The sequence below is a fragment of the Rhineura floridana genome, chromosome 6, assembly GCF_030035675.1.
Source record: "Rhineura floridana isolate rRhiFlo1 chromosome 6, rRhiFlo1.hap2, whole genome shotgun sequence".
Lineage (NCBI taxonomy): Eukaryota > Metazoa > Chordata > Lepidosauria > Squamata > Rhineuridae > Rhineura > Rhineura floridana.
In genome coordinates, this window is record NC_084485.1 from 35,416,126 (window position 1) to 35,443,043 (window position 26,918).

Sequence of the window (26,918 nt, forward strand, 5' to 3'; positions counted from 1 at the left end):
TATAAAACCTGATTTTTTATTGCCTGGAACATATATTTTGCTTCTCAGTAGTGACTTCCTGCAACAAATGTATGGGGGTGATCAATTGAATGTTAGCCACCATCCATGCCATCTCATTCTTTGTCTTGGAGGATGTCTTTGGCACAATGGTGCAGCTGGAACTTATCCTGGGAAATAAAGGAGGAGGGAAACTTGTGATTAGTACAAAAAGGCAGTATTCAGGCCAGGGATGGGCAAGAATTTTGCTAAAATCAAACTTGGCACCAGACTTCCCAATGATCTGCAGGTTTGCTATCTTTGTGGATTGATTCTGAATGCTGCAACTTTCCCCAGCTTTTCCCAACACCACATATTTTTTTAAAAAATGCATCAAACTTTGCTTTAACTGACCACTGCATGTTTGCTTTCATTTCCTTTTCAGAAGGGAAACATTGATAACAATATCATATTGGGAGGAGGGGAAATGGAATGGTAAAAGCAAAGAACAGCAGAACAAAACTTAATGGAACCTCCATGTGTCCCTGAAACAGAATCTCCTGCCAGTTTAGTGGAGTGCAATTAAACAGGCACCAACAAGCGGATCCCATCCTCAACAGGCCCAAACCTCTACCCTGCCCCTTAGAAAAGGCTTGGAGAACATGCAGATGACATCTTTGCCCAGTGGCAACTACTCAGATGTGTTTATTTTTTATATTTAAATGTTTTAGATGCTCTTGAATGTTCTACATAGGCTTTCATTTTAATTATATTATCTTATTGCTTTGCTGCTTGCTGCCCTTGGCTCCATTAGGAGGAAGGGACAGAGTAGCTAATAATCTATATTGTCTAATAAAGGAAAATCTCAGCAGTTTACATAAAACGTTCATTAAAAGTAGCAACCATTTGAAAACAAATGTACGTAATAAAATTACATGTCTGGGTAGGCTTATTACATATTGTAAAAAAGCAGGCTGCATTAAAATTATAAGCTTGAGTGGCTGGGGTGCTATGGCACCACCCACCTGCTGTCTTTGCTACACCTGTTCCCTTCAGCCAGTGAGCATCCTGATAAGAGAGTTGCTTAAATTCCCAGATTGGCACACAAGCCCTACTCAAGACATTTTGCTGCAGTGCAGCAAATGGCCCATGCACATCCCACGCATTCCTCTCTCCCCCTCCCCATCATGATGGATTGTACCCAAGGAGACAGAAAATTGCACAAGCATCTCTTCCCCTCCCTAGCAGGAAAAGCAGAACAATAATAAATTAAATAACACTTTGCTGCCCTTTCATGATACCACCCCCAAATGTTCCTCCCCTGACACTGACATGAACGCTTTTTGCAGAAGAAGGAACAGATCTGTGTGTCCTTCCTTTTCTCCTTCCCTGCCCATTACTTATTATTTTATTTATACCCTTCCCTTTGCCTCTCAAGATACCAAAGTGGTTTGGTACCACACACAATCCCATAAAATGCAATTCCCAGAAAAATACAGTAATAAAATTCCTTTAAAAAAAAACCCCCATCCATAAAACATTATACACAAGAGAAAACTTCATAACTCCAAAAAAACACTAATATCCATACATGGCCCAGACTTTTAACTATCTTTGAAAACCCTGACGGAATAAAAATACCCAAAGTTGGCATTGGATGGTCTTGTATACAATTGCATTCTCTTATGGAGTTGTATTAACCAATGTAATTCCTCCCATAGAAATAATGCCCAATAAAATTCCCAGTAATTTACAGTCCCTTTACGTTAGCGAAAGGCCATAAGGAAAGCGCACAACGTACTACAGGGTTGTGAAACAACCTCCCTTTGGATGTTCCTTTTCTTGCAGGTTTTCTGTTGACTGGATTTGCTTTTCAGTTTCAGTGGTTTTTCAAAAATACACAGGAAAAATACTCTCAGGTACCTTTCACAGGATCCACGCAGCGTTTTGCACATCTATTTTGGCAGCAAATCTGTCTTCCTTTGCAATTATAATCATTCTCACACTCATTAGGTTCTGCCTGAATACACACATAAGGATCTGGTGGGCAGATGCCAGGCTTTTCTGTAATTTAAGAATAATATAGATTAGTTCCAAGAATCTGTACTCTGCTAGGGATGGGGGGGGGGGATTAGATTCAGTTTAAAGCCATAAAGCCAATTTAGGTGTGTTTAAAGCCATATCTATCAAATTTGTACTTTCTGAAACAATATAAAAACCAAAACACAGCCATCATTTGAAATTCACACTTATAAAGATTTTGCAGTGCAGCTCTCCAACCAACCAATGTTTACAAAAATGCACATATTAGGGGAAAGTGTGCAGAAAATGAATACGTTAGTGAAAATAACATACAAAATTGCATTTTACTAGAAGAAATTGCTTGCAGAAATGTGTGCATTAATCAAGGCTGCATATAAAAGTGGGTTTATGCGGAAGAATTGTCATGAGGATTTTTTTTAAGTGAATTGCTGCAGAAATGTGGAGAACTGAAGTGAAGACTGGAAAAAGCAAGAATATGAGAACCAAAAAAACAGATCCATCCCTATACTCGGCATGCAGCATACACATGCATGCACACGCATGTGTATTTACCACATTTGGATAATGCAGTGTCATGAACATGACTAGCAGGGCCAAGCAGAGAGATACCACAGTTCAGTACAAAGGGGGCTTGGATTACTGTTATCCAAAATCTGTTGTACTTTTCAAATGTTTTGATGCTGTTTTTGCCTCCAAATGCATTTAGAAATCTATTATATAGTATTTAAATTATGGTTCTCACACTGATTTTTGCTGTTTTTCTCACTATTTGTTTTACTCTTTCACTGTACAATGGAGCTTATCCTCACGTAATTGTACATAGGGTTCCTCTCTTCCCCCAATCTCCCTCTTTCTGTTCTCTGTCTGCTTATCTCCGCAAGGCCCAGCAGTAACCATCTAGTCCCCTCACTACCCTCAGTGATATTGCCATCTCTGCTGTTTCTGTCTCTCCTCCTCCTTAAATGGATTCTGGCAAATGGAATGTTTATCCAGGAAGTTTTAAAGGAACCTCCATGTTCAGTGGCAGACTACCTTTGGTATATAAGTTGTTAATGCCTGCAACAGAAAAGGACCTCCCCCTAGTCCTCCTTTCTTTAATCACCAGCTGCCTGGTGGGATAAAAAAAAGAGGTCTCTGTCTCCATCCAGCTCCCTATTCTCTGAACTCTACACAAGAACGCTAAAAAGATGGAAAGTTAGTGTCCCTGAACCCCAAATTAAACATTAGGATTTTGTTGTTATATGCTTTCAAGTCGATTGCAATTTATGGCGACCCTATGAATTAGTGACCTCCAATAGCATCTGTTATAAACCACTCTGGCCACCCTAGGCTCCTGCTGGGAGGAAGGGCGGGATATAAATTAAATAATAAACAAACAAACAAATCACCCTGTTCAGATCTTGTAAGTTCAGGTCTGTGGCTTCCTTTATGGAATCAATCCATCTCTTGTTTGGCCGTCCTCTTTTTCTACTCCCTTCTGTTTTTCCCAGCATTATTGTCTTTTCTAGTGAATCATGTCTTCTCATGATGTGTCCAAAGTATGATAACCTCAGTTTCATCATTTTAGCTTCTAGTGACAGTTTGGGTTTAATTTGTTCTAACACCCAAGGATTTGTCTTTTTTGCAGTCCATGGTATGCACAAAGCTCTCCTCCAACACCACATTTCAAATGTGTTGATTTTTCTCTTATCCGCTTTTTTCACTGTCCAACTTTCACATCCATACACAGAGATTGGGAATACCATGGTCTGAATGATCCTGACTTTAGTGTTCAGTGATACATCTTTGCATTTGAGGACCTTTTCTAGTTCTCTCATAGTTGCCCTCCCCAGTCCTAGCCACCTTCTGATTTCTTGAGTATTGTCTCCATTTTGGTTAATGACTGTGCCAAGTATATATCTCCATGACTGGGGAACTCCCCGTACAAATAGAACAATAAATATATTCAATCAAAATTATGTGTGGGAAATGCTCATAAATTCATGATATCATAAAACTATAAATAAAAACATAAACTGTCTTTCCTTCTCTTTAAAGGAAGAAAAGTGTCCGGTTTGTTTCCTCTTCAGTATGAGATGTAAATGAAAAACATGACATTAATGGATGATGAGAAATGAGAACACTGAATAAAACTTGTGTAATTTTGAATGATCTGTTTTCTTGATCAAGCTCCTAGGCTCTGATCTTAAACTTTACTGCCTCACCACCCCCAAACATAAGCATTTTAAGTAAAATTTCTTTGATATATAAAGACATTCCCACAAAAACACATGCAATTCACACACACACAAACACGTAAAGCAACATAGCAGCCGAAAGCTTCAGCGGTCACTTAAGTTCCTGTGAGGTCTATTTACAGTATTTATTTATTTATTAAAAGTCAAGTAAGCTCTTGTATTGCAAATGAAATTGATTGATGGACACAGAGGCCATACACAGATGTCTTCAGATGAGCTCCCGCCCAGGTTCTACACTCCGAAAGGACCAGAGTTTGTCACATAAATCCTGTCAGAAAAATTAGAGGAAGCTGTTTTTCTGCACTTACTTGGCTTCTGACCAGATGCAGATGGCACCACTGTCAACAGTGTGAGAAGACCGCAAAAGAGCAAGATGCCAAATGTTCTCATGATGCTTTCAAGAGCTGAAGTTCATTTGAACAAGCTACACCCAAATGAGGTTTTATAATGTCCAAAGCAGATAGATTGTGGGAGGAGGAGGAAAGAAGAGGAAGTACTTGCCTAACTAGATGTTCTGCTTGAAGCCAGGAAATATCTTGTCTTGGAGTCACAAGACATGATACATGTAACATTATCTATCTATCTATCTATTTATTACACTTGTATACCACCCCATAGCCTAAGCTCTCTGGGCGGTTTACAACAATTAAAAACATTAAAAACAAATATACAAATTTAAAAACACATGCTAAAATGCCTGGGAGAAGAGGAAAGTCTATTGTTATCTATTGTGGTTCCTTTGCATTTGTCTAGAATTTCAAAAGCTGACAGGCTCACAGTAACCTAGGGCCTGTTCAGATGCCGGTATAATGTGGATCTGATGCTTTTTGCAGATCCTTTAAATTTGGACCGTTTGCATGACGTTTTTGCCAACGCGAGTACGTTCATCTGCTTTTGCCTTTAAATCTGTATTAAATTGTTGAGACAAAACCCCAAAATTGCTTTTAAGATCATCACCTGCCTCTGTGCTCTTCTACCATGTATTACATTTTAAGCGCCTTTTCTTGGCTGCGCAGTTTCTTCACCATTAAATCCTCCCTTTTCTTTGCCTCTTTAACTGTCTCTGGGTATCATTTTGTTTCCTGCCATTGACGAAGCAACTAACAGTCGCTCTTGCCTTCCTTTCCCCGCCTTTCTCCTGCTTTCCCCCAACACATTTCCTCCCCCGCTCCTTTAAACGAAATCACATTCATCCAAATTATTCACCCTAGAATATCTAATTCTGTGAAAGCTCTCTGCATGTGATGTGAGCGGGTTTTTTTCCCACCCCTTCATTTTCTCTCTCTGCAGCAACACCAACAACTCCCCGAGGGTAGCAGGGAAGAGCTGGAGCTCGGGAAATTCCTTCCTGAAGAAATCTTGCTTGCCCCACCACCAGAGAGGAAGACTCCCCCTCAGCCTTGGCCGGCTCTCTAGCTTGAGCTACGGGAGGGGGGATCCACAAGCTGCTACGCACCGCTCACTGGAGCTACACCCAGGCTTGAAGCGCACACAGCCACAGCGAAAGGAGGCTGGCGAAGGTGCCGCTGGGGTAATTTATAAGTGCCCAAAAGCACAGGGGAAAGGGGAGCTGCCTTGGCATCTCATCCCAGCATCTGCTCCACTCATCCCACTCACAGAGAGCAATAATATTAAATGGTCAATGCTTCCTTTAGTAGCTGCTTTTAATGTCTCTCTAAAGATAATTGTTTGGGGTTTTTTAATGTTTCCCAGAATGTATGCTGAGCCTTGTCCCGGGGTGCCAAAGGCACACCAATCTCACACAGAGACAGCCTAACAGCCATGGGTGGGAGCAGGGGGGACGGGAGAAAGCCTGCAGGGTAGGGGGGCAGCTGTTGGTGATTCCCTTTCTTTCAAGCTCCTATTCCTCTTTTCATTTAGGGAAACACCGCCCCTTCCCCGCCTCCACAGTTAACATTCTAATGTGTGGGTGCGGCAACAACGAAATGCTGATAGCAATAAATGCACATGCGTGTGAATGCTAAAAAGAAAAACAGCCAATTTATTCATAGTGAGGGAGGAAGTATGTGAACTGTCAAAATCAATCATGATGGAAAAAGCAGCATTTTTAATGCGGATCTTGGCTCATATGTGAACCAGCCCAAAGTGAGATATTGTGTAACTGTGGTAACGCAAAAGGTATGTGATGCAACTCATTAACAGAGAGAGATGTCAAAATATCTCGTGACTAGCATCCTTGTAGGTAGTGTTGATCAAGAATCCCAAGAAACAACAACATAAGCAGTTTTGAAAGGTTCAGTCCACCATCTTGAATCAAAATGGCATCCAGTTGTATCCAAACAAAGACGAAAAACTGCTCCTTCATCTTAGGAATCATCATACAAAATTGGGTTACTGACTTGCTTCAGATGAAACCAAATCTAGTAGTCCCAAGTCCACTCACAGGGACTATCCAAAAAGAGAAGTCTGATTATGGTCCAAAGTCAAAACAGAGGGGCAACATGAGAGGCAGCAAGGTTAAGATACAAAGAAGTCAAGACACCACCTATGCCACAAGGCAAGTCAGAGAGCTGCTACTGCGATCATGTTGTTCCAGAACGCTCTGACAGAAACTGGAGATTTTTTAATCATGAGCCTTCAGAGTCTTACCCAGAGCACAGCTGCAGGCCATCTCAATTGTCTGAGGAGTTTTGCCTGCCTATGAAAGGCAAACACAGACCAACCCCTGCTCCTTCGTTTCATGGACCATCATGCAAAATTGGCTGTTGCTATCTTAAAAGGTGTTCAAATCAGTGCAGGTTTGAAAGGTTCAGTTAGCCATCTTGATTCAAAATGATGTCTGATTGTATCCAAACACAGATGAGCGCCTGCTCCTCAATCTCAGGAAACATAATGCCAAATTTGGTGACAATATATTAAAAGGTGTCTGAATGCATAGAGAACAGATGGACAGGCAGACAGACAACTTTCCAAAATATATAGAAGAGAAAAAAGACAGCTCCATTCCCATTACCACTTATTGGTCTCTATCCCATGTATATGATGGGGAGAAAAATAGCCTTGGTGACTTGGAGTTATTATACAGCCACGAGAGTGGCTGTATACTATAGCCAGCGTGGGTTTTTCACATTTCGCAATGTTAAATTGAAAGTACCTCCATACCATTCTGATGCTTCCCATAAGCTCATTTCAAAACAAAACCTTACAAAACGTATAGTTCTGAACTCAGAAACGCTTGCTTAACAACCCTTTCAATTTTCATGGCAATACACAAAACAGTCAGAGAGAATTGAGAGTTCAAAGTCTAAAAAGAGGGGGGGGAAACCCAGAGCCCCTTTGGACTTTTTTCTCTGAGAGTTCTCATAATCTGTTGAAATTCATTAAAAATCAGCCATATTCACAGAGTACCTGTAATCCTAATACAGAGCTTGCCCCATACTCTGAACTTCATCTTCTGCAGTTTAAAAATTTAAAAAATGCCTGGCTGATTTTTAATTAATTTAATAAATTTTGACTGGGACCCTATAATAAGTGCAGGCATGCTCAATAAAAACCAACTGTCAGTGTTCTAAAAGCCAGACTCACAGCTGCTGGGCTTGCCTAATCGGGGGGGGGGGCACACTCACACCAGACTAATTTCACTTGAGACAGTCATGGCTTCCCTCAGAGAATCCTGGGAAGTGTAGTTTGTGAAGGGTGCTGAGAGGAGACTCCTGTTCCACTGAGAGAGCTCCAGCGGCCAGACTGGTTTAACAGTCAGCCACTCTGACTGAAAGTCTGTGAGGGGAACAGGGCGTCTCCTAGCAACTCTCAGCACCCTTCACTAACTACACTTCCCAGGATTCTTTGAGAGAAGCCATGACTGGCCAAAGTGAAATAAAGGCCTGGTGTGGATGTGGCCAGGGACAGCTTTGGGTGGGAGGCTACATGTGCCTGCTGTAGAATGAAAAGGTGGGGGAAAGCCTGAAAAAGAATGATACTGTTCACAATGTTTTACTTTTTGAAAGGAAAGGGGCTTCCCTTCTGCCCAGTGCCCACCTACCCAATCCCCTCCCCCTCCCTGCCCCTTCCCTGGGTCAGTGTTGGACTACAACCTGGAAGACCAGGGTTCGAATCCCCACACACTCATGAAGCTGACTGGGTGACCTTGGGTCAGTCACTTCCTCTCAGCCTCAGAGGAAGGCAATGGTGAAACTACATCTGAATACCTTTTACCATGAAAACCCTATTCAAAGGGTCGCCATAGGTGGGAATCGACTTGAAGGCAGTCCATTTCTATTTTCAAACATGATTGCATAGAAATAAATGCCATTGAACTCAAAAAGTATGCAAATAATAAATTCCACCCTCCCTTCTCCTCCCTGCTATCCCCTCCCTTTTGCCCCTTCCCTCCCTCTTCCTTTGCCCCTCCCTCCCCATCCCCATCCCCTTTCAATTCTCCCTTCAGTGGCGGCCCCCACTCTCTGGAACTCCCTCCCGTTTGATCTTTGCCATGCCCCTTCCCTGGATACATTTCGCCGAGCCTTAAAAACTTGGCTCTTTGGACAGGCCTTTGGGATCTCCGGGGTGGGCTAATTTTTCTGTGATTGTTTATTGTTTCTGATTGCCCTACATAGTTTTACGCCTGCATTAGTGTTGACTGCATTGTATTTTATTCTGTAATTATATTGTGTTTTATTGAATTTTAATATGTACGTCGCCTAGAGTGGCTTCGGCCAGATAGGCGACACAAAAATTAAATTTATTATTATTATTATTTATTCCCCTTTCCCGTCCTCCCCCTCCCCTTCCTCCTCCCCATGGTCAGTTTTACCTATCTTAAGCATGATTGCACGGAAGTAAATACCATTGAACTCTATAAGCATGCAAATGATCAAACCTGCCCTCCCCCCTTCCTTTGCCCCCCTCCAATGCACTCCTTCCCCTTCCCACTCCCACTCCTCCTCCCCCATGGTCAGTTTTTCCTATCCTAACCATGATTGCACAGGAGTAGATCCCATTGAACTCAATAAGCATGCAAATGATCAAACCTGCTTTCCCCTCCTTCCCCCTCCTTCCCCTGTCATCTCCCTTCTTCCTCCCCTGCCCTCTTCCTTCTTCCTCCTCCCCTGCCCAGTTTTACCTATCCTAAGCATGATTGCACGGGAGTAAATAGCACTGAATTCAATAAACATGCAAATGATCAAACCTGTCCTTCTCCACCCCTCCCCCTCCTGCCTGCTCCCCTCTCCCTGCTCGCCTCTGCATTTCCTCCCCTCCCTCCTCCTCCTCCCCTCCCCATCCTTTGTGGTCAGCTTCACCTATCCTAAGCATGATTGCAGGGGAGTAAATCCCATTGAACTCAATAAGCATGCAAATGATCAATCCATTCTCAGCAAATTTGCACAGTATCCCATTTCTTACCTCCTGTATTAAAAAGCAGGGAAATTCACTAATAGGCAAAAAACCTTGCGGTTTAAGAATGTACCTATAGCCCACAGCTATTTCTATCAAACTTTAAAAAGCAGGGAAATTGGGCACCTATGGTGAATGCACCAGGGGAGCAGGAGACCTGAACTCCTCTCTGAGATATTGGACTGCCTTACAAATTGGTCAAAATGCAAACACCATTTGGGTTGGTCTTTCACAGTCCAATCCACTTGCTGTGTATCTTGGAAGAATTTGGTAACATGTGCCTCTGAGCATATGGTGAGTGGTGGCAACACCTGCAACCAGCCCAAATGATAAAAAGAAGACATGTGCTGCGCTGATCTTGTTTTAGCAGGGAGGCAGCAACATTATTAAGACAGTTGATATAGTTCAGATGGTCACTTTGAATATGTCTGATTTCCTTTGCAATTTTAGTGAAGTTTCCTATAGGAAATCATTTTCTTTTGTTTCTATTTCTGTGAATATGTGAAGTACAGCAACACTTTGCAAAATTTACACTAAAAAAACTCCAAACATAATTGTGGAATAATGGCACTGACTTAGTCTCCAGTGGACCTCAGCAGTGTCTCAATTTGCACAAGATAAAACAGTGGGAGGTGAAATATATTCTAGCACAATGCTAGGTGTGCTCTATGTTTTTAATTGACCATGCCCACCTTGCCTTCAATGAAGTGGTTTAAATATAGCTGGCTGAAAACATGCATCCTCTTTTTTCCAACAGTTAGAGTCATTGCTGAAGTAGCAACATATTGTAATCAGTCTGGTTTTACATCAAACTGCAGTTTCAGATTCTACTGTTAATGCACCCAAAATAGAAATAGAACATAACCTCCAATTTGAAACACAAAAGGCTCCCTTCACCATCATATGACACTGACCAATAAAAAGGCTTTGAAATTAATAAAAATAAATTTGACACAGATTTCTCGGATGAATAAAGAGGGAAATAAAATTTTCTTGTTTAGATTCTCTGTAGAAACATTAGTAAGATAGGAAAGAAGCAAAGTAAGAAGAACACCAACAAACATACAAAAATATAATTATCTTTAGAGATGGCAGGTGTTACCACCACTCACCATATGCTCAGAGGCACATGTTACCAAATTCTTCCAAGCTACACAGCAAGTGGATTGGACTGTGAAAGACCAACCCAAATGGTGTTTGCATTTTGACCAATTTGTAGGGCAGTCCAATATCTCAGAGAGGAGTTCAGGTCTCCTGCTCCCCTGGTGCATTCACTATAGCTGCCCAATTTCCCTGCTTTTTAAAGTTTGATAGAAATAGCTGTGGGCTATAGGTACGTTCTTAAACTGCAAGGTTTTTTGCCTATTAGTGAATAGCTTTACTGATCACGTTTCACCATATACCTCTTATTTACCACTTTTAAAAATCAGTTCTAGCTCCGAAAAACATTGAAGTATGAATGTCTGAATCCACTCAGTAAGCTAGAGCATGCTCAAAGGAAGACAACAAAATACCCCTAAAACATGTGAATAACAATGTGAAATTAATTGGATGAGAAAAGAACTGTCTGTTAAATTCAAGAAAATTTACAAACAGAAAACAACTGTCTGGGAAGCAATCAGTACTACTGGACACAGTCTTTGTAGAACTGGAAATTACAACTGGAAATTACCACTGCAGTCTTGCCTTATTAAAACTGATGCGAGACTTGCCACTGATTTCTATAGTGAGTATTTTTATATTAGATCAGTCACTAAGGCTGTGAACAGACCCGTCCATCTGCCCTGGGTCAACCCGGGGACCACTTGCCTTGGCTCAAAGACACTCCCAAATATGGCACTAGACGCCATTGAAGTTACACAGGATTAACCCAACCATCTCCGGAGAATGTTGGAGAGGATGTGGGGAAGTTAGTTCATTCATTCATTTATGGTGGAAATGCGGCTTTGCCAAAGAATTCTGGATTAATGTGTTTAGTAAAATTTGTGATGTCATCAGGCAAATAGTAGTGCCAGAACCTTCACTGCTCTCTTGCTGTTAGATCTTTCAGATAGGCCTTCACTAAATACACTGGGAGTTAGTTGCACTCCTTCTTGCTGCCGCAAGACAAGAACTAGCCTCCCACTGGAAAACTACAAGTTTTTCTATGAAGGGGTTGTTCGACAAAATTTGGGACATGGCTTTTTCAGAGCGCCTTGCATACCAGAACAGGATTATTTATGTGCAAGCCAAGAAAGATAAATTTGAAGCTATATGGCATCCTTTTCTGTCTTATGTAAACCAGGCTGATCAATTATTACAACCACCTTCAACTCAAGTACAATTATGATGAGAATATGTCAGGGGAGCAGTATTCAGGAACTAATATGTTAATTTCCTCTATGATTTCTTTGTGCATCTCACCTGCTTCTCTCATAAGATATAACAAAATGGCTCTGTACCAATCTGATAAATGGTTGACATATCTTCCTATAGTCATGAGTATCTTGTACGTTTGTTGTTATGTGCCTTCAAGTCGATTATGACTTATGGCGACCCTATGAATCAGAGACCTCCAATACCATCTGTCATGAACCACCCTGTTGAGATCTTGTAAGTTCAGGTTGTGACGTTCCCTCCTTTGGCTCCTGCTGTCAGGTTCCCACCTGCTTGTGGCTACCGCCTTTCACTAGGCACCACCTCAGGACACCACCAGTCAGGATCGTCATTTTTATTTTTTCTCACTCCGCTCTAGCACAGATCTCACAAGATCCCACTGCTAGGCAGCACCACCAGTCACTCCCTGTAAACAATACTGCTAGAGACTTTGCCTCAGTCTCTCTATAGCTTGTTACTTTGTAACAAGGGTGCCCTTGCTGTCCACAACCCCCTTGTATCTTTGTCTATAAAGCATACAATCCTGGGTTGCTCTGGATACTTGACGATGTTACAATATCTCCCTTCACCGCTGCCACCATATGATACAGTTTCCCTTCAGCCTTGGTAATTACCCTGCCCTCCCTTCTGGTCTGTGTATTCCCAGCCAAGGATCAGGCTTTTGGTAAACCAATAAAAATATTTATTTGATAACACCAGGAAATAAAAAGATTACTTTAGGAATGTTTAACAAGCATATGGTTTCATATAGTGTCACTCTTTATGTTTCTGGTCATATATATACTGTCTAAATATCAGCCAGATATAATCCAACCCTCCCTCAGAACTCTGCCAACAAACCCATCCAAATAACTCTCCACTAACGACTCTCCAACAACTCTCACCAACCCACCCCCTCTCAACTGTCATCCTCCCATTTATACCTTCAGCCATTCAAACACTCAGCATTCTCCAGCCTTCCAACCCATGTTCTCCCCCCTCTCATGCAATTCACTTGCCATATATCCCTTAATAAACCCACACTTACCATATTTACAGGTTTTAACATACAAGGACATCACACAGGTCTGTGGCTTCCTTTATGGAACCAATCCATCTCTTGTTTGGCCTCCCTCTTTTTCTACTTCCTTCTGTTTTTCCCAGTTTTATTGTCTTTTCTAGTGAATCATGACTTCTCATTCTGTGTCCAACATATGATAACCTCAGTTTCATCATTTTAGCTTCTGGTGATAGTTCTGGTTTAATTTGTTCTAACACCCAATTATTTGTCTTTTTTGCAGTCCATGGTATCCGCAAAGCTCTCCTCCAATACCACATTTCAAATGAATTGATTTTTCTCTTGTCCGCTTTTTTCACTGTCCAACTTTCACATCCATACACAGAGATCGGGAATACCATGGTATGAGTGATCCTGACTTTAGTATTCAGTGATACATCTTTGCATTTGAGGACCTCTTCTGTTTCTCTCATAGCTGCCCTCCCCAGTCCTAGCCTTCCTCTTTCTTGAGTATTGTCTCCATTTTGGTTAATGACTGTGCCAAGGTATTGATAGTCCTTGACAAGGTCAGTGTCCTCATTGTCAACTTTAAAGTTACACAAATCTTCTGTTGTCATCACTTTAGTCTTTTTGACATTCAGCTGTAGTCCTGCTTTTGTGCTTTCCTCTGGAACTTTCATCACAATTCATTTCAAATAATTACTGGTTTCTGCTAAGAGTATGGTATCATCTGTATATTTTAAATTATTGATATTTCTCCCTCCAGTTTTCACACCTCCTTCATCTTGGTCCAATCCCGGTTTCTGTATGATAAGTTCAGAGTATAGGTTAAACATGTAGGGTGATAAAATACACCCCTGTCTCACACCCTTTCCAATGGGGACCCAACCGGTTTCTCCATATTCTAGCCTTACAGTAGCCTCTTATCCAGAGTATAGGTTGCGCATCAGAACAGTCAGTGCTGTGGCACCCCCATTTCTTTTAAAGCATTCCATAGTTTTTCATGATCTACATAATCAATCTTGTATTTATATGTACTCAATTTCTTGTTATTTATGTAACAGCATATTACGTTATTTGTAGTTACTTATTTTGAAAACTAATAACATATTAAAAAGAAGACACTCCCAAATAAGTTTGGGAGGGAGGCTCATGTTTAACTAGGATAAAAAAAACCACCCTAATTAAACATACAGCTTTGTGTCTCCTTCTCCCCTTCAACTGAGCATGGGGTCAGTTTATCCTACATGGTGCTTTTTTGCAAAGGTCTTTCCTTCAGGAAAACCCCTTATAAAATAGCACCAGCTCCCCCAGAAGAGAGCTGCATCTGCCCTCTTCTTCCTGCCTGCTGCCATGCTCCGTGACGGAGCTGGGTCACTCTGGGTCATTGAATCCGACCCATAGCGATCCATCGCTGTCAGAAGAACCTGACTTGGCCAAGGCCTAAAAACATCCAAATGGACCCAGTTTGGCTCTGGACGCGGGCCTCAGTCGAATCCGGTGCACAGCTCTATGAGCCTATCAGAGATTTAGTGATATTGGGTATACTGATGACATAGAAGTTTCTCTCTAATCTGGGGTGGAGAATTGGATCTGGCCAATGGGCTGGACTCTTAACTCCCTCACCCTCAGCACTGCAATTTTGAACTGTGAGTGGGATCACCCTCCCCAGTCAAACTTCAAAGTGGATCACTGTAATTGCTGACCAGCTGATTGGCAGTTACAGTGACCCCCTTTGAAGACTGTTGTAGTTATGGATTATATTCAAACCACAGCTCCAAATGGAGAAAGCGGGGTTCATAGGCATTGTCAATGCAAGCCCCCTCAGATGCACTGTGAAATTCTGTGCTTTGGAGGTACCTCATTCCTCCTCTAGTGCATCTGAATCAGGTGCTAGACTGGTGCCTAGATGCAGCAATGGGCTGGATGAGGGCCAATAAACTGAAGATGATTCCGAAAAAGATGGAGGTACTGTTGATGAGAGGTTCCTAAGTCCTGGAGTTGGGAAGACAGCCTGTTTCTCCCTGAAGGAGCAGGAGCTTGAGGGTGCTCATGGAGTCCTTGCTGTCTCATGAAGCCCAAGGGGCTTGTGTTGTAAGGGGTGCTTATGACCAGCTCCAACTGATTCACTAGTTACAGACCGTTTCGGACAGGGATAGCTTAGCTACAGTACTGCATGTTCTGGTAACCTCTCAGTTGGACTATTGCAACACATGCTACACGTAGCTGCCCTTAAAATGGTTCAAAAACTGCAGCAGGTGCAGAACACAGGACAAAAGTTATTTACTGGTATTATGAAGTGGGTTCATATTATAGACATCCTCAAAGATCTGCTGTAGCTGCCTATTTACTACTGGGCCTGAATAAGGTGTGGACGTTGATCTACAAAGCCCTATATGGCCTAGAAACCAAGTACCTCCCTTATCAGCTTGTCCTTTTAAGTTCTGCAGCAGGAGAGGCCCTGTTCATAGTTCTATCAAAATGCATAGTTTGTGGTTCAGCAACATGGAACAGGACCTTCTCTGTTATACCACCCCAGATGTGGAAATCCCTCCCCACAAAGATTTGGTTGCCCCCTATATAAATTATATCTAGGGCTAGGCATGAAGTCAGACCTGTTTCTGAAATCTGTGGTACTAGCTGCTGGACCGTTTGTCATTACTGATTTCAATGTTCCTCTTTTTTAATATCTTGCTTGTCTTGTTTTTTTGTCTTTTCCATTTGCCACACTGGGAACCTTTATGTTGAAGGTTGGAATATGCATTTAACAAAATGAATAAATACATTCACACTTCTCTAAATTTGTATTGAAATATGTATTTTAGATTGAAACACATTTAGAAATGTATATATTGAGATGAAATATGTGTTCAAATATGTGTTTTGTAATAGAATGAGTTTAAATATGAATCTTCATGCAGATCTTTTTAAATGAACCAGAAATTGACAAATCATTTTATCCCTATATAGAGACTCCCTGGAATTATATTGTTGGGACAAGGGAAGATTGGCATGGAGTACAGAATGACCGTCCTCAAGCTTTCATTAAATTGGCCTGGCAGAAGAGCATCACATTGCACTTGCTCTATGCTGCTAGGCGTTGTACATAGTTCCAAGCTCAGAAATACCTGTTTGCCACACCTCAACACATTCGATTAGAAACCAAGACATACACAACTGTTGGACATAATCATTTATTGGTAAATATTCATGTAGCTCCAACTGCATCTAATTACACAACTAAAACCAGAATAAAAGCCCAGGCCTTCCCATGAAAAAACCCTCCACTCTCTTTCACGTTGGTGAATGCTGACTTATATTGCACATCAGTAGAGTGTTATTTTGACACTTTGCTTGACAGTGAATGTGAAGCTGAATACATGAATGGAGAGTTTACCATTTCCCTTTCGAAATCAAGGCCATGCTGGTCTTAAGAGACCAGCTCTTCAAACACTGAGCACTTTTTCCTGGTGATCAGTCTGAACATATTACTTCCAAAGAGAATATCAATTAATCATTCAGCTGGATTATCCTCCTACATATTAAGTGAGTAATTGACTGGTGAGTCACAACCACGAGAACTTTCGCACATGTAGAGTATTGGTGCTGGGTATCCTTCAGTGAAGTAAGAATTTACACTAAGGGAAAGAAGAAGAAGAAATATATACTGGATTAAATACTACCATCACAAACGAGTTATTGACATTCTGAATGGTTCAGTGTAGATTAGCAATTTTCATGTCCTGTCTGAAGGTGACAGAGAAGAAGTTGTTGGCCTTGGCTGCTCTAGTACATAAAATAACTGCTCATTTTTTGGATATGGGATAGCACTGGTGAAAGTTTTAGGACCTAACAAATGCCAAAAACAAAATATGTAGGTTCATAATTAGACAAATAACTAGGTTATAGTTATTCATTCTTGGATTTGCAGTAATATACAATGCAATGTAATATGAATGTACCGTGAATAATATTGAACTGCCTATAAGAAGAAAAGATAAGATTCTGACAGGATGCTTTCTCCTTTTTATTCTAAGGCTCACCACCTTGGTGCCCATAAGCACCATAGCATCCATCAAGGATCCATTGGCACCCCACAAATGTCCCCCAGACTCTGAGCTTTCATTTTTTAAAAAGCAAGTCTCTAGCCTTCATAGGAAGTAAGCTATGAAGCAAAATGTGCAGGTACCCTTCTAAGCAATTTTTGTCAAATGAGTCGGCATGTCTGTTCCTGCCAGTCTGAATGTTTAGCCAATGAGCAAAGTCAAAGCTGTAATGAATAAGTTAACTGTTTGGACACCAGGCAATAGGTATTCCTGGAGTTCTAAAGAGCGTCTGTTTTTCCCTCCCCTTTAGTGTACTTTTCCTGTTTCGGTCTTGCCTTGCAATCTCTGTACTTCACCCTGCCTGTTTACTTAGCAACCGGGATGCATCTTTCCTATAGTGGATTTGTCTGCAGTTAGGTGCTCCCTAGAAGTTACTTTCTTTAAATACTAATACACAATAAGTGTGGGTGAATATTAAAGAATCCCTCCCCATATTGCAAATGTGAAATGTGAAAACTTTGCAAAGAGGCTTAGGCGTGTCTCCTGCTGTGCAAGAACTGATGTCCAGGCACTCTTTAAGAACTCAGTGTATAGTTCATTTACAGCATACATGTCTACTTTAGAAGTTAGTCTCTTTGTTTTTAATGGGGCCTATCCCCAGTTAAGTGGGTACAGGGTGGCAGCTTAGACTTTGATTTAGGATTGGCATTGAGAAAAATTAGTGTCTTGTGCCTTTAACAGCCATATCATCACAGTCAGGACCAACAGAACATAGCTGATTTCCCATGGTAAACCTGAGGTTGTCAGGGGGAGTGGGGAGAAGCAGCAACTACTGGACTCTCTCTAATTTTGTAGTATGTCATACCCCCCAGGACAGCCATTTTATGACTGGTGACCTCAGTGCTCTCTCAAAACTCAAAGTGTGCCCCTTGGTCTAAAAGGGTTGGTGATCCTTCTTCTCTTCCATCTGGGATTAGCATCTCCTGTATCAAAACCAAGGGCTGTACTGTATGTAGAAGATACAGATATACGATATGGCTTTAGAAGTATTTCTTTACATTTGTTCATCTGTTATGCTAAGCAGACTCCATTATCTCTCTCATATACATTGTAGCCCATTTCCTACAAGGGTTCTCCTCATTCTTTCTTTTAGTGCAGGTTCTTTTACCCTCCATGGGCCACATTTCAGGAGGGGAGGTGGGGATATTCATATAAAATCATGTGTGGGATAGGTGAAGTCACAGCAGCAATCAGGAGTGCCCTCTAAGGAGCGTTAGTCAAGAACAATACTATGCCTTTTCTTGAAAGGTTAGCCAAGTATAATGCTATGCAACTTCTTCCTCAGCCAACCACCTTCCAAACTTTCTTGGACATCCCAGAACACAAGCAATGCTACTTTCAATTTTCTGACTTGTTCTTTTTGCAGGAAAAGTTCCTATTACTTCCAAGCTGATTACTACGATTAGTAGAAAAAAACATGAGTAACCTCAAAACATAATATAGAAATCTTGTTTACAGTACCAAAAATTGGTGGGAAGCAGTCTCTCCCGCATGTCCCTTCACAACACTTCTTCTCTCCAAAGCAATCGAAGTCTGAATTGCATTTATTAGGGGGATTCAGACTTAGGCATCTCATATCAAACACTGGACAGAGTCCGGGTTTTGCTGCAACAGAGAAATAAAGTGCAGAATGAAGGACACACTCACAGATGCTGTGCTTCTGGTCTCAGCCTACCAAACACTGTACTCTTCTCCTTAGATGCACTTTCTCCTAGCCCGTAAATCTCCCAATGTGAGTCCCTAGGGAATATTCCTAGCTATTGTAACATCATGTGTGAAATATATTCACATTATTGAGCACTGGTCATACTTTGCAGTTAACACAGAGTGATCAGCACTTACTTCTAGTTTGGAGCCAAACACATAGAAAACATAGCCAGTGCACAAATAATTTCAATTAGTTATTGTATACAGTATTTGACCTTGGCAAGCCTACTAACCTTTTGATTAGTTTACAATAATGTGCTTTACATGGGCCTGCCCTTTTAAGTGATCCAGGACCTGCAGCTAATGCTCTTCTGAGCTGGCTAGTGTGGGCTAATACATTACCTAGTATCCCATTTTAGGAAAGCCCTTCCCTCACAGGTGTGCTTGGAGCCTATTCTTTATTCTTTTTGGTGCCAACTGAAACTGTATTTACTTGTGCAAGCGTTTATGTAGCGTTTATGTAGGAAATATTGTTGCTTGCTCCATTGGTGGAGAGATTGTGGTTTTAAATTGGTTTTACTGCTCTCGTATTCTTAGACTTTTCATCATGAAGGGCAGGCTAATTTTTTTCCCACAAAAATAAGGGCCATAGGTCAGTGGTTAGTGCATATGTTTTCCATGCACAAGGCCCCAGGTTTGATCCCTGTTAGAGGTAGGAGAGATTCCTGCCTGAAAGCTGGGAGACCTGCTGCCAGTTAGCGTAGACCAGCCTTTCCCAACCAGTGTGCCTTCTGATGTTGTGGGACCACAACTCCCATCAGCCTTAGCAAGCATTGCCAATGGTCAGGAAAGATGGCAATTGTGGTCCAACAACATCTGGAGGCACACTGGTTGGGAAAGGCTGGCGTAGACAATAATGAGCTAGACTGACAAATGACCTGACTTAATATAAGACAGCTTCCTGTGTTCCTAAACTAATTAGTTAAATATTGACTTCCCAGGAGGATCCCTCCGCCTGTGCTGCCTCTGAGACGGGCTCCCGTCTTGGATGAAACTTATCCAGTTTTAAATTCAGTCAGAAGGGTTTTTTCTGACTGGGGATGATTTCTTCCGGATAAGGAAGAAGCGTGAGATCTGCCACATAGTTTTGTTTTGATTGTTGGAGCCTGGAATTCGTCAGAATTGTCTGTCTTCCAGCAGTTCAGACAGAGCGAGGATTTTATGCTAGCTCAGCTGGATAAGTGACCCGTTTTTTTTTAACGGACTAGCAGGCAAACCTCCTGTCTACATTTATCATTTTCTTATCTATATAGCTAAAGAGATTTGTCAAAGTAACAGCAATTAAGATAACCTAGATGAGGTAAGACTTTCCTTCTTTATTTACGGAACTAAGGGGGAAGAAAATATAAATAGCTTATCTTTTTTTTTTATTGCAAAAAGCTGACATGGAAAATTGCGTTTTAAAGATTACAATGGATGAGAGCTTTCTGATTGGGAGAGATAAATCTTTTTGATTTACAAGACTTTTGTGTAATTTATATAAGGGACTATTTTTTCTGATCTACTTTTTTTGTTGTTGTTGTTGACGAATCTGCTCATTCTCTCTGCTACTAGTTATTTGAACGCTGTGAACTAAAAGCTGTTTTTGCACTTCTGGACATTTAAGAGATAAGGACTGTCTAGCGTGTGACGTTAGTTGGTTGGAAAGATTAACTCCTTTGTAACTGGATAAAGAAATAAACTGCTCTTTGCTTGGGACATTGAAAATTGAAGGAGTTTTGTTCTTTTGGTTTTAAGAATGGCAATTAAGAAGATCATGGATGTACAAGAAGGGACTTTATTTCTAGACATGCTTCAGAAAATAATGGATGGGATTAACTCAATAAAACAAGAACTGAGAAATAATAGACAAGCGTGGAGAACTGAATTTCATGAAATGAGACAGGAGCTGAAAGAAACTCAGGATTCTATGAGAAAGGAGAATAAAGATAGATCTGGAAAACAAAAAAAGGATGAAAGAGAAATTAAAGGCAAGGTTCAATCTATGGAGATTGGCTTAAATATGGACATGAAAAAAGATTTGGATTTCCTGGTTGTGATGGATCCTGGAGATAAGTATTACAGTTTGGAATACAGCGCTGTCTCTGAAGGAATTGAAGAGATTGGAGATAAAGATATTATCGGTTCAAAAAAATTCCTGGACTGGAAGGATTTCATGGAACTTGAAATGGAGAAAGTTAACAGAATTAATCCCTGTTTTGTGTCAATGGAAAAACCTTCAAGAAATGTACTAGTGTATCATGTGGAAAAGAGGAGCAGAGATGCGGCTTTGAAACAATACTTCAGTGTTACGTTTGGATTTGATGGTAAGAAAATATCTGTGATGGAGGAAATTCCTATCAGACTTTTATTATATGACTATGACAGCAAGATTTTTGGGTGCGTAAAGATGGAAGATGGACCCAATATGGATAATGACAGAAGAGCGATTTGAAACTACTGGACTCAGTAGATTTGATGAGTTGGATTAATTGACATGTTTATTTAGAAAAAAAAATTGATTGACATATATCTCAAGGATTGGAAACTTCTCTTTGACTTTTTGTGGAAGATTAAAATGATAGGATGTTAATGAGATTTGAAACCAACTAAGATAACTGCTGGAGGAAGGTGATTTTATAATCTATTAAGAGATAGGTCTGTTATATATTATAGATTTATAGTTGAATTATAGTGTTTTGAAATTACTGGATTTAGTAGATTTGATGAGCTGGATTAATTGGCATGTTTATTTAGAAAAAAAATTGATTGATATATATCTCAAGGATTGGAAACTTCTCTTTGACTTTTTGTGGAATATTAAAATGATATGATGTTAATGAGATTTGAAACCAACTAAGATAACCGCTGGAGGAAGGTGATTTTATAATCTATTAAGAGATAGGTTTGTTATATATTATAGATTTATAGCTGAACTATGACAAATCGGAAGTCAATATTTTTATATATATTTTTTTTGTATTGTATTAGTTATTGATTTGTGTTATTTTATTTTTGTATTATTTTGGTTTTGAAAATTAGAATAAAAATTAATTGGAAAAAAAAACTAATTAGTTAAATATTGTGGGACAAATGGCTCAGAAAACAGCAATTGATACAGAACAAGGTTGCAAGATTATTAGCTGGGACTGGGCATTAAATGCGAATTGAATTGAATTTCTCCTCCATCTCATAATGCTAACTTTAACCAATTTGGTACTTCAGGTAATTTAAAATGTTGAAATGAATGGGATATAAACAGGATATATGAAAATTCTCCAGGAGGTGAAATTCTCCAACAGTATGTGTGTAGGGAGAAAATAAAAGTCTAAAAACTTTTTCAGAAAACTCTCTTTGGAAAAAAAATTGTCTCATTTACATAAGAGGAGCCTTGAGGGAGCAAGTGAAAGTCCATCTGGTCTATCATCCTATTCTCACAGTTGCCAACCAGGTTCCTATGGGATACTACAAGCAGAACCTGAGCGCAACAGCATTCTTCTCCACTTAGGATTCCCATCCACTGATATTAACTTAGGAAGCTGTTACCTTATCCTAAGTCAGACTAATTAGTCTTTGTAGCTCAGCATTGTCTACACAGACTGGCAGAGGTTTTCCAGAGTTTAAGACATGGAGTCTTTCCCAGGTCTACCCGGAGAACCAGTGATTCAATCTGGGGCTTTCTGCATGCAACCCTGTCTAACAAATGCAGGAAGCAGGTTAAGAGAGGGAAATGGGAAAGGGTAGGGGTAAGCCCATGGCTTTCTTCAACAATATTATTAAACAACATTTAAACTGGATCCACAGTTGCAGATGAAATACTCCCCCATAGTCACTGAAATTGGGGAGGCCATTTTGCTGAATGTCCAACACCAAAACATTAAAAAATCAGTGGTAGAACTTCTGGCCTGTGGGCCTAATTAGGCCTGGCTGGCCTCCCCATTTGGACTGTGAGGTTACTTTGGTCAAGCCACATCTACCTGTCTGAGTCATGGCTTGGCCAAAAGAGGGTTAACAGGCACTGCTGATTGGCTTCCCAAGCACCCATCAACCACCTGATTTTTGGGTGCTTGGGAAGCGCTCCACAAAGTCTCTTGAATACAAACTCCCCCCAGTGCTTTGAATGCAACAGCTTTTGCTGAAAGGGGGGAAATGCTCCAGCTTTAGGACCATCTTCCCTTCTGCAGACACTTCAGCGGGGTTTCCCCAAACACTTTCCCATCTGATGTTTGGCTAAAGGGAGCCTCTTTGAGGCACACTCCCAGGACCAAGCAGCTGACTGGTGGTTGGAGTGTAGCTTCAAATTAGGTTGCTCTACAACATAGCAATCTTTTTGAACTTTCACAGGTCTCAGTCGCTTGACATCATTATGATGTCAGATGATAGGCAGGTGGATTGTCCCACCCACCTGTCAAAGTTGGCCTGCAGCATGTAGGGGAGGTAAAGATTTCACCCATCAAACTAAAAACATTCCCCATCCCTGCATTTAAACATTAAGGGACAACATATAGGAGGTCAGATGCAAAAAGTCAAGGCAGAAGAAATGTGTTTTGTGATAGACATACGTAGTGGATCTCTGCAAATCTTGTTACAATTGAAGGCACAGCACTTCTGGTACCCTGGGCAGTCATAGTCAATAGAGCATATATCTTTTCCTGGTACTGTGCACCTAAATGGATTTGGAGGGCAAGTTCCAAGTTTATCTGCAAGAAGAAAAACAGTAGTGTTAAATACTCAGATATACCCTACCTGACTGCATTATTTGTGAGACTAAATGAGACAAGAAGAGCAAAACTCTGTGTGCACAGGAAAGTCTTATAGGAATTATATACAACAGCTATAGGGTTCATAGTTATTGGGCTTTGGGTGGTTGGGGGTTTCTTCCTCATTGACCTCACTGAAACTTGAAGCAAGTTTCTCAGACAGAACTGGTCAATAGAACTATATATACACCTTTGCCAGCAAAAAGGGAAGGCAGTTTCCTTTAAATTTACCTCTTGGAAGGATGCAAGATGCAGATGGCAGCTGTGTCCAAAGGGCCAGGAGCCCCAGAAAGATGGAGATGCTTGTAGTCTTCATGGTGCAAGTGTCTATTGCTGGCCCAGGTTGATATTTAAGCTTGCAGAAAGGGAGGGGCTAGATTCCCTTGCAGATTGTCACTTCGTTGCCTCATGCTTACGTCACTCATATGCTATACACTCCTGACCTACAATGCAGTTCAGTCAAGATTGCGGCAGTTATTAATGAGTGGCATTAATTATAGGGTTGGGGACATTATTTCCAAAAGTAAGAAATTCCACATACTCTGAGCAAGAATTGACTGCTTCTGGGAACGCTGCCTTTCAGAACTTCCCTTACATGTTCAGAGTGACAGGACGGAATGGGGTGAGCTAAGCTGCTGGAATAATAGCCTGACGTACGCTCCAGCATTTAGCAGAAGACAATAGGGATACCTGTACGTGACACCAAAGCAGCACTGTCTGAGCATGCATACATGCCCTTCTGCACACAATAATTACATGTTGCTGAAGGCTTTTACACTTTTTTTATGCTGAGTTCATTTAACCTGAAACAGGTTATCTGTCCTACACTGACTTTTGTAGCAGGGTCTGTTGATAAAGGATTGTTTTTGACCTATAAAGCTTTATGTGGCTCAGGAGTCCAATGCCTCAAGGACCATTTCTGCCCGCATAAACCAACCTGGACACTGCTTTCATAATTTCCAGCCCTTCCCTCTGTACTCTTTCTGAAGAAGGTGTGGAGAATGGTGACATGAAAATGGGTTCTCAGTGGTAGCTACCTGCTTGTGGACCACTTTCCCCAAGGAAGCATGCCTGTCACCATTGTCGTCTGTTGTAGGCACCATGCATAAACACTTTTATTTACCTGGACCTTTGGTCCTCAGTTTGGAGTGTGTGCTTATCTGTTTCAGTGAGGCGGGCAGGTGCTGTTGATATTTTACACACGCACGGACAAGCACTTTAGATTTTATTTTATTGCTGGTTTTATGTTTGGTTTTAATGTTTCTTATTATTTGTATTTTTATCCTGTAAATCAGGAAAAAAACAAATAAATATTAACTATTATTATATTATAATAACAACAACAGTTTTCTGTCCTGAAAAAGCATAGCAATATTTAAGAGAATGTTTGATCTTCCTAGCCATACTTACTATAATGACTGCAACTCAAACACAATTGCAACATTTACTATCTGGTTAGAGTGTAAGGGAAACAGTGCTCTAGTATTTTGTGTTTAGAAGATCACCAAGGAAAAAACAAAATAACCACATCCCAAGTTTGGTTACATGGCATAAAAAGCAAACAGGGTGTTTTTCCTTTTAGTTACAAACCAGCAAACATAATTTTCCTATGATGTCTTAATATCTTTGTGATATTAATTTTTGCTGCAGTCAATAGATTTGTCATTATTTCCAATTCTATATCTAATACTAATTGCTTCTGATAACCCAAAAGTAGTATTTGGGGTTCTACTGAAAATTTATATCCTCTCATTTCAGCAATGTATTTTGAACAATTACCCAAAACTTTTGAATTGATGGACACTCCAAGAATATATGCATGAAGCAGGGCCAGCTCTAGGTTTCTGGGGCCCCTTGGGCACAGAGTATCAGGGGCCTCTTGGCCATTGCCTTTCCTACTCAAGCCACACCCTCTGTCTTGGCCTCACCAACAATTGCCAATCAGCAACTGCCTATTGAACATGTATTTAAGCTCATTATTACTGATTATATTCCTTTGAATCTCACAGAGCTTGGAAGTAATTCATTACAAGTAACAAATTACTTGTAATTCATTACTTTTTTGAGGAATGACCGGGAAATTCCTTTACATTTTGATTGTAATACAACTAGGAGTAATTTTATTACTTTTGTTGAGTAATTGTAATGTTTCCAGCATTACTTTTGTGCATTACTTGGGGGGGGGAAGCAGGGAAAGTCTTCTGCTCCTCTGATTTGTGGATGAAAATCATATGCCTCAAACTGGGCTTCTGTGCAGCATCGCTCTTCCCTCATGCTCTGTGGGTGGGTAGGAGGCAATGAGGGAGGAGGTGGAGAGCGAGACGGGTGGAGTGGAGAAAACAATGGATGGTGGTGGAGAAGAATGGAATAGAGAGAAAAAAGAGCTGGAGGGCAAGAACATGCATAAAGGAGGAGAGGAGAAGGAGGCAGCAGCAAAATGGAGATAAAGAACTGTGGAGGTGAAAGATGACAACATGTGTGTGTGAGAGAGAGAATACTGTGTTTGAACTTGGGACACAAAGTGGCCTCCACCACCCTCTCTGGCTACTGTGCTGCATTTTTGGAATTTTAACTTTTTTGCATCTCAGGGGAAAACGTCTGCTTGGGTGAGTGTCCCTTAGTTGGTGGCAAGGCAGGGTCCGGGAGGTGGTTATGCTTGCTGGGTGAGTGGGGGGGGGTTGCACTCAGTTTGACGTGCACAGATCTGAGTAGTGGCCCCTGCCTCCCTTCCCACCTCCCTTACCAACGGAGAGACCACCATTGCTATCTTATGGATAAAAAGAATTATTCTACTACCTCTGTATGTGTGTGTTTATTTTTAATGTTGTTTTAGGCTACTTAGATGTGCAGCAGCCAAGGCCAGCACATTGTAGGTGTTTTTTAAACAAAGTAACTGAAATGTAATTGTAGTTATTACTTTTGAGAAAAAATAAAGTAATCAGTTACTTTTACAGCAATTGTAATTGTGACGGTAATTACTACTTTTTTACGCCATGTCATTGTAACTGTAATTTATTACTTTTTAAAAGTAATCCAAGCTCTGGAATCTCATTGCCGTTTGACTCCTACCTTATACTTTTCACCTTTATATACCTGCAAACTAAGAGTTCACACATCTGACAAAGCAAGTTAGCTTGAGTCCATGAAAACTTTCTGTCCTAATAAATTTGTTAACCTTTAATGTGCCATAGGACTCTTTGTTGTTTTTATTTGGAATTAAAAATTCTGGATCCAGGAATTTATTTTGAGAACCAGAACTGAATGGTGTTCATAGTTTGACTTCTTCCACACAAAAATCTACCTTGTTAGCTAAAGCTTTCTTCATTTCAGGAGTATAATTTTGGACCAGAGGGGTAGTTGACCCTATTGTTATACTATTGGG

General features: G+C 40.8%; 1 protein-coding gene across 1 annotated transcript in view; it reads right to left on the bottom strand.

Moving 5' to 3' along the window:
• Nucleotides 1-16,533: 16,533 nt before the first annotated feature.
• LOC133386825 (waprin-Enh1-like) overlaps nucleotides 16,534-26,918 on the bottom strand; it is a 44,691-nt gene continuing 34,306 nt past the window's right edge. Inside the window, exons 3-6 of the mRNA XM_061630593.1 lie at nucleotides 23,768-23,891; nucleotides 23,339-23,476; nucleotides 18,552-18,695; nucleotides 16,534-16,622 (exon numbers count right to left, since the gene is read on the bottom strand). Of these exons, the coding sequence (XP_061486577.1) occupies nucleotides 16,618-16,622; nucleotides 18,552-18,695; nucleotides 23,339-23,476; nucleotides 23,768-23,891 (411 nt within the window). The 3' untranslated portion in view covers nucleotides 16,534-16,617. The remainder of the gene's footprint in view (nucleotides 16,623-18,551; nucleotides 18,696-23,338; nucleotides 23,477-23,767; nucleotides 23,892-26,918) is intronic.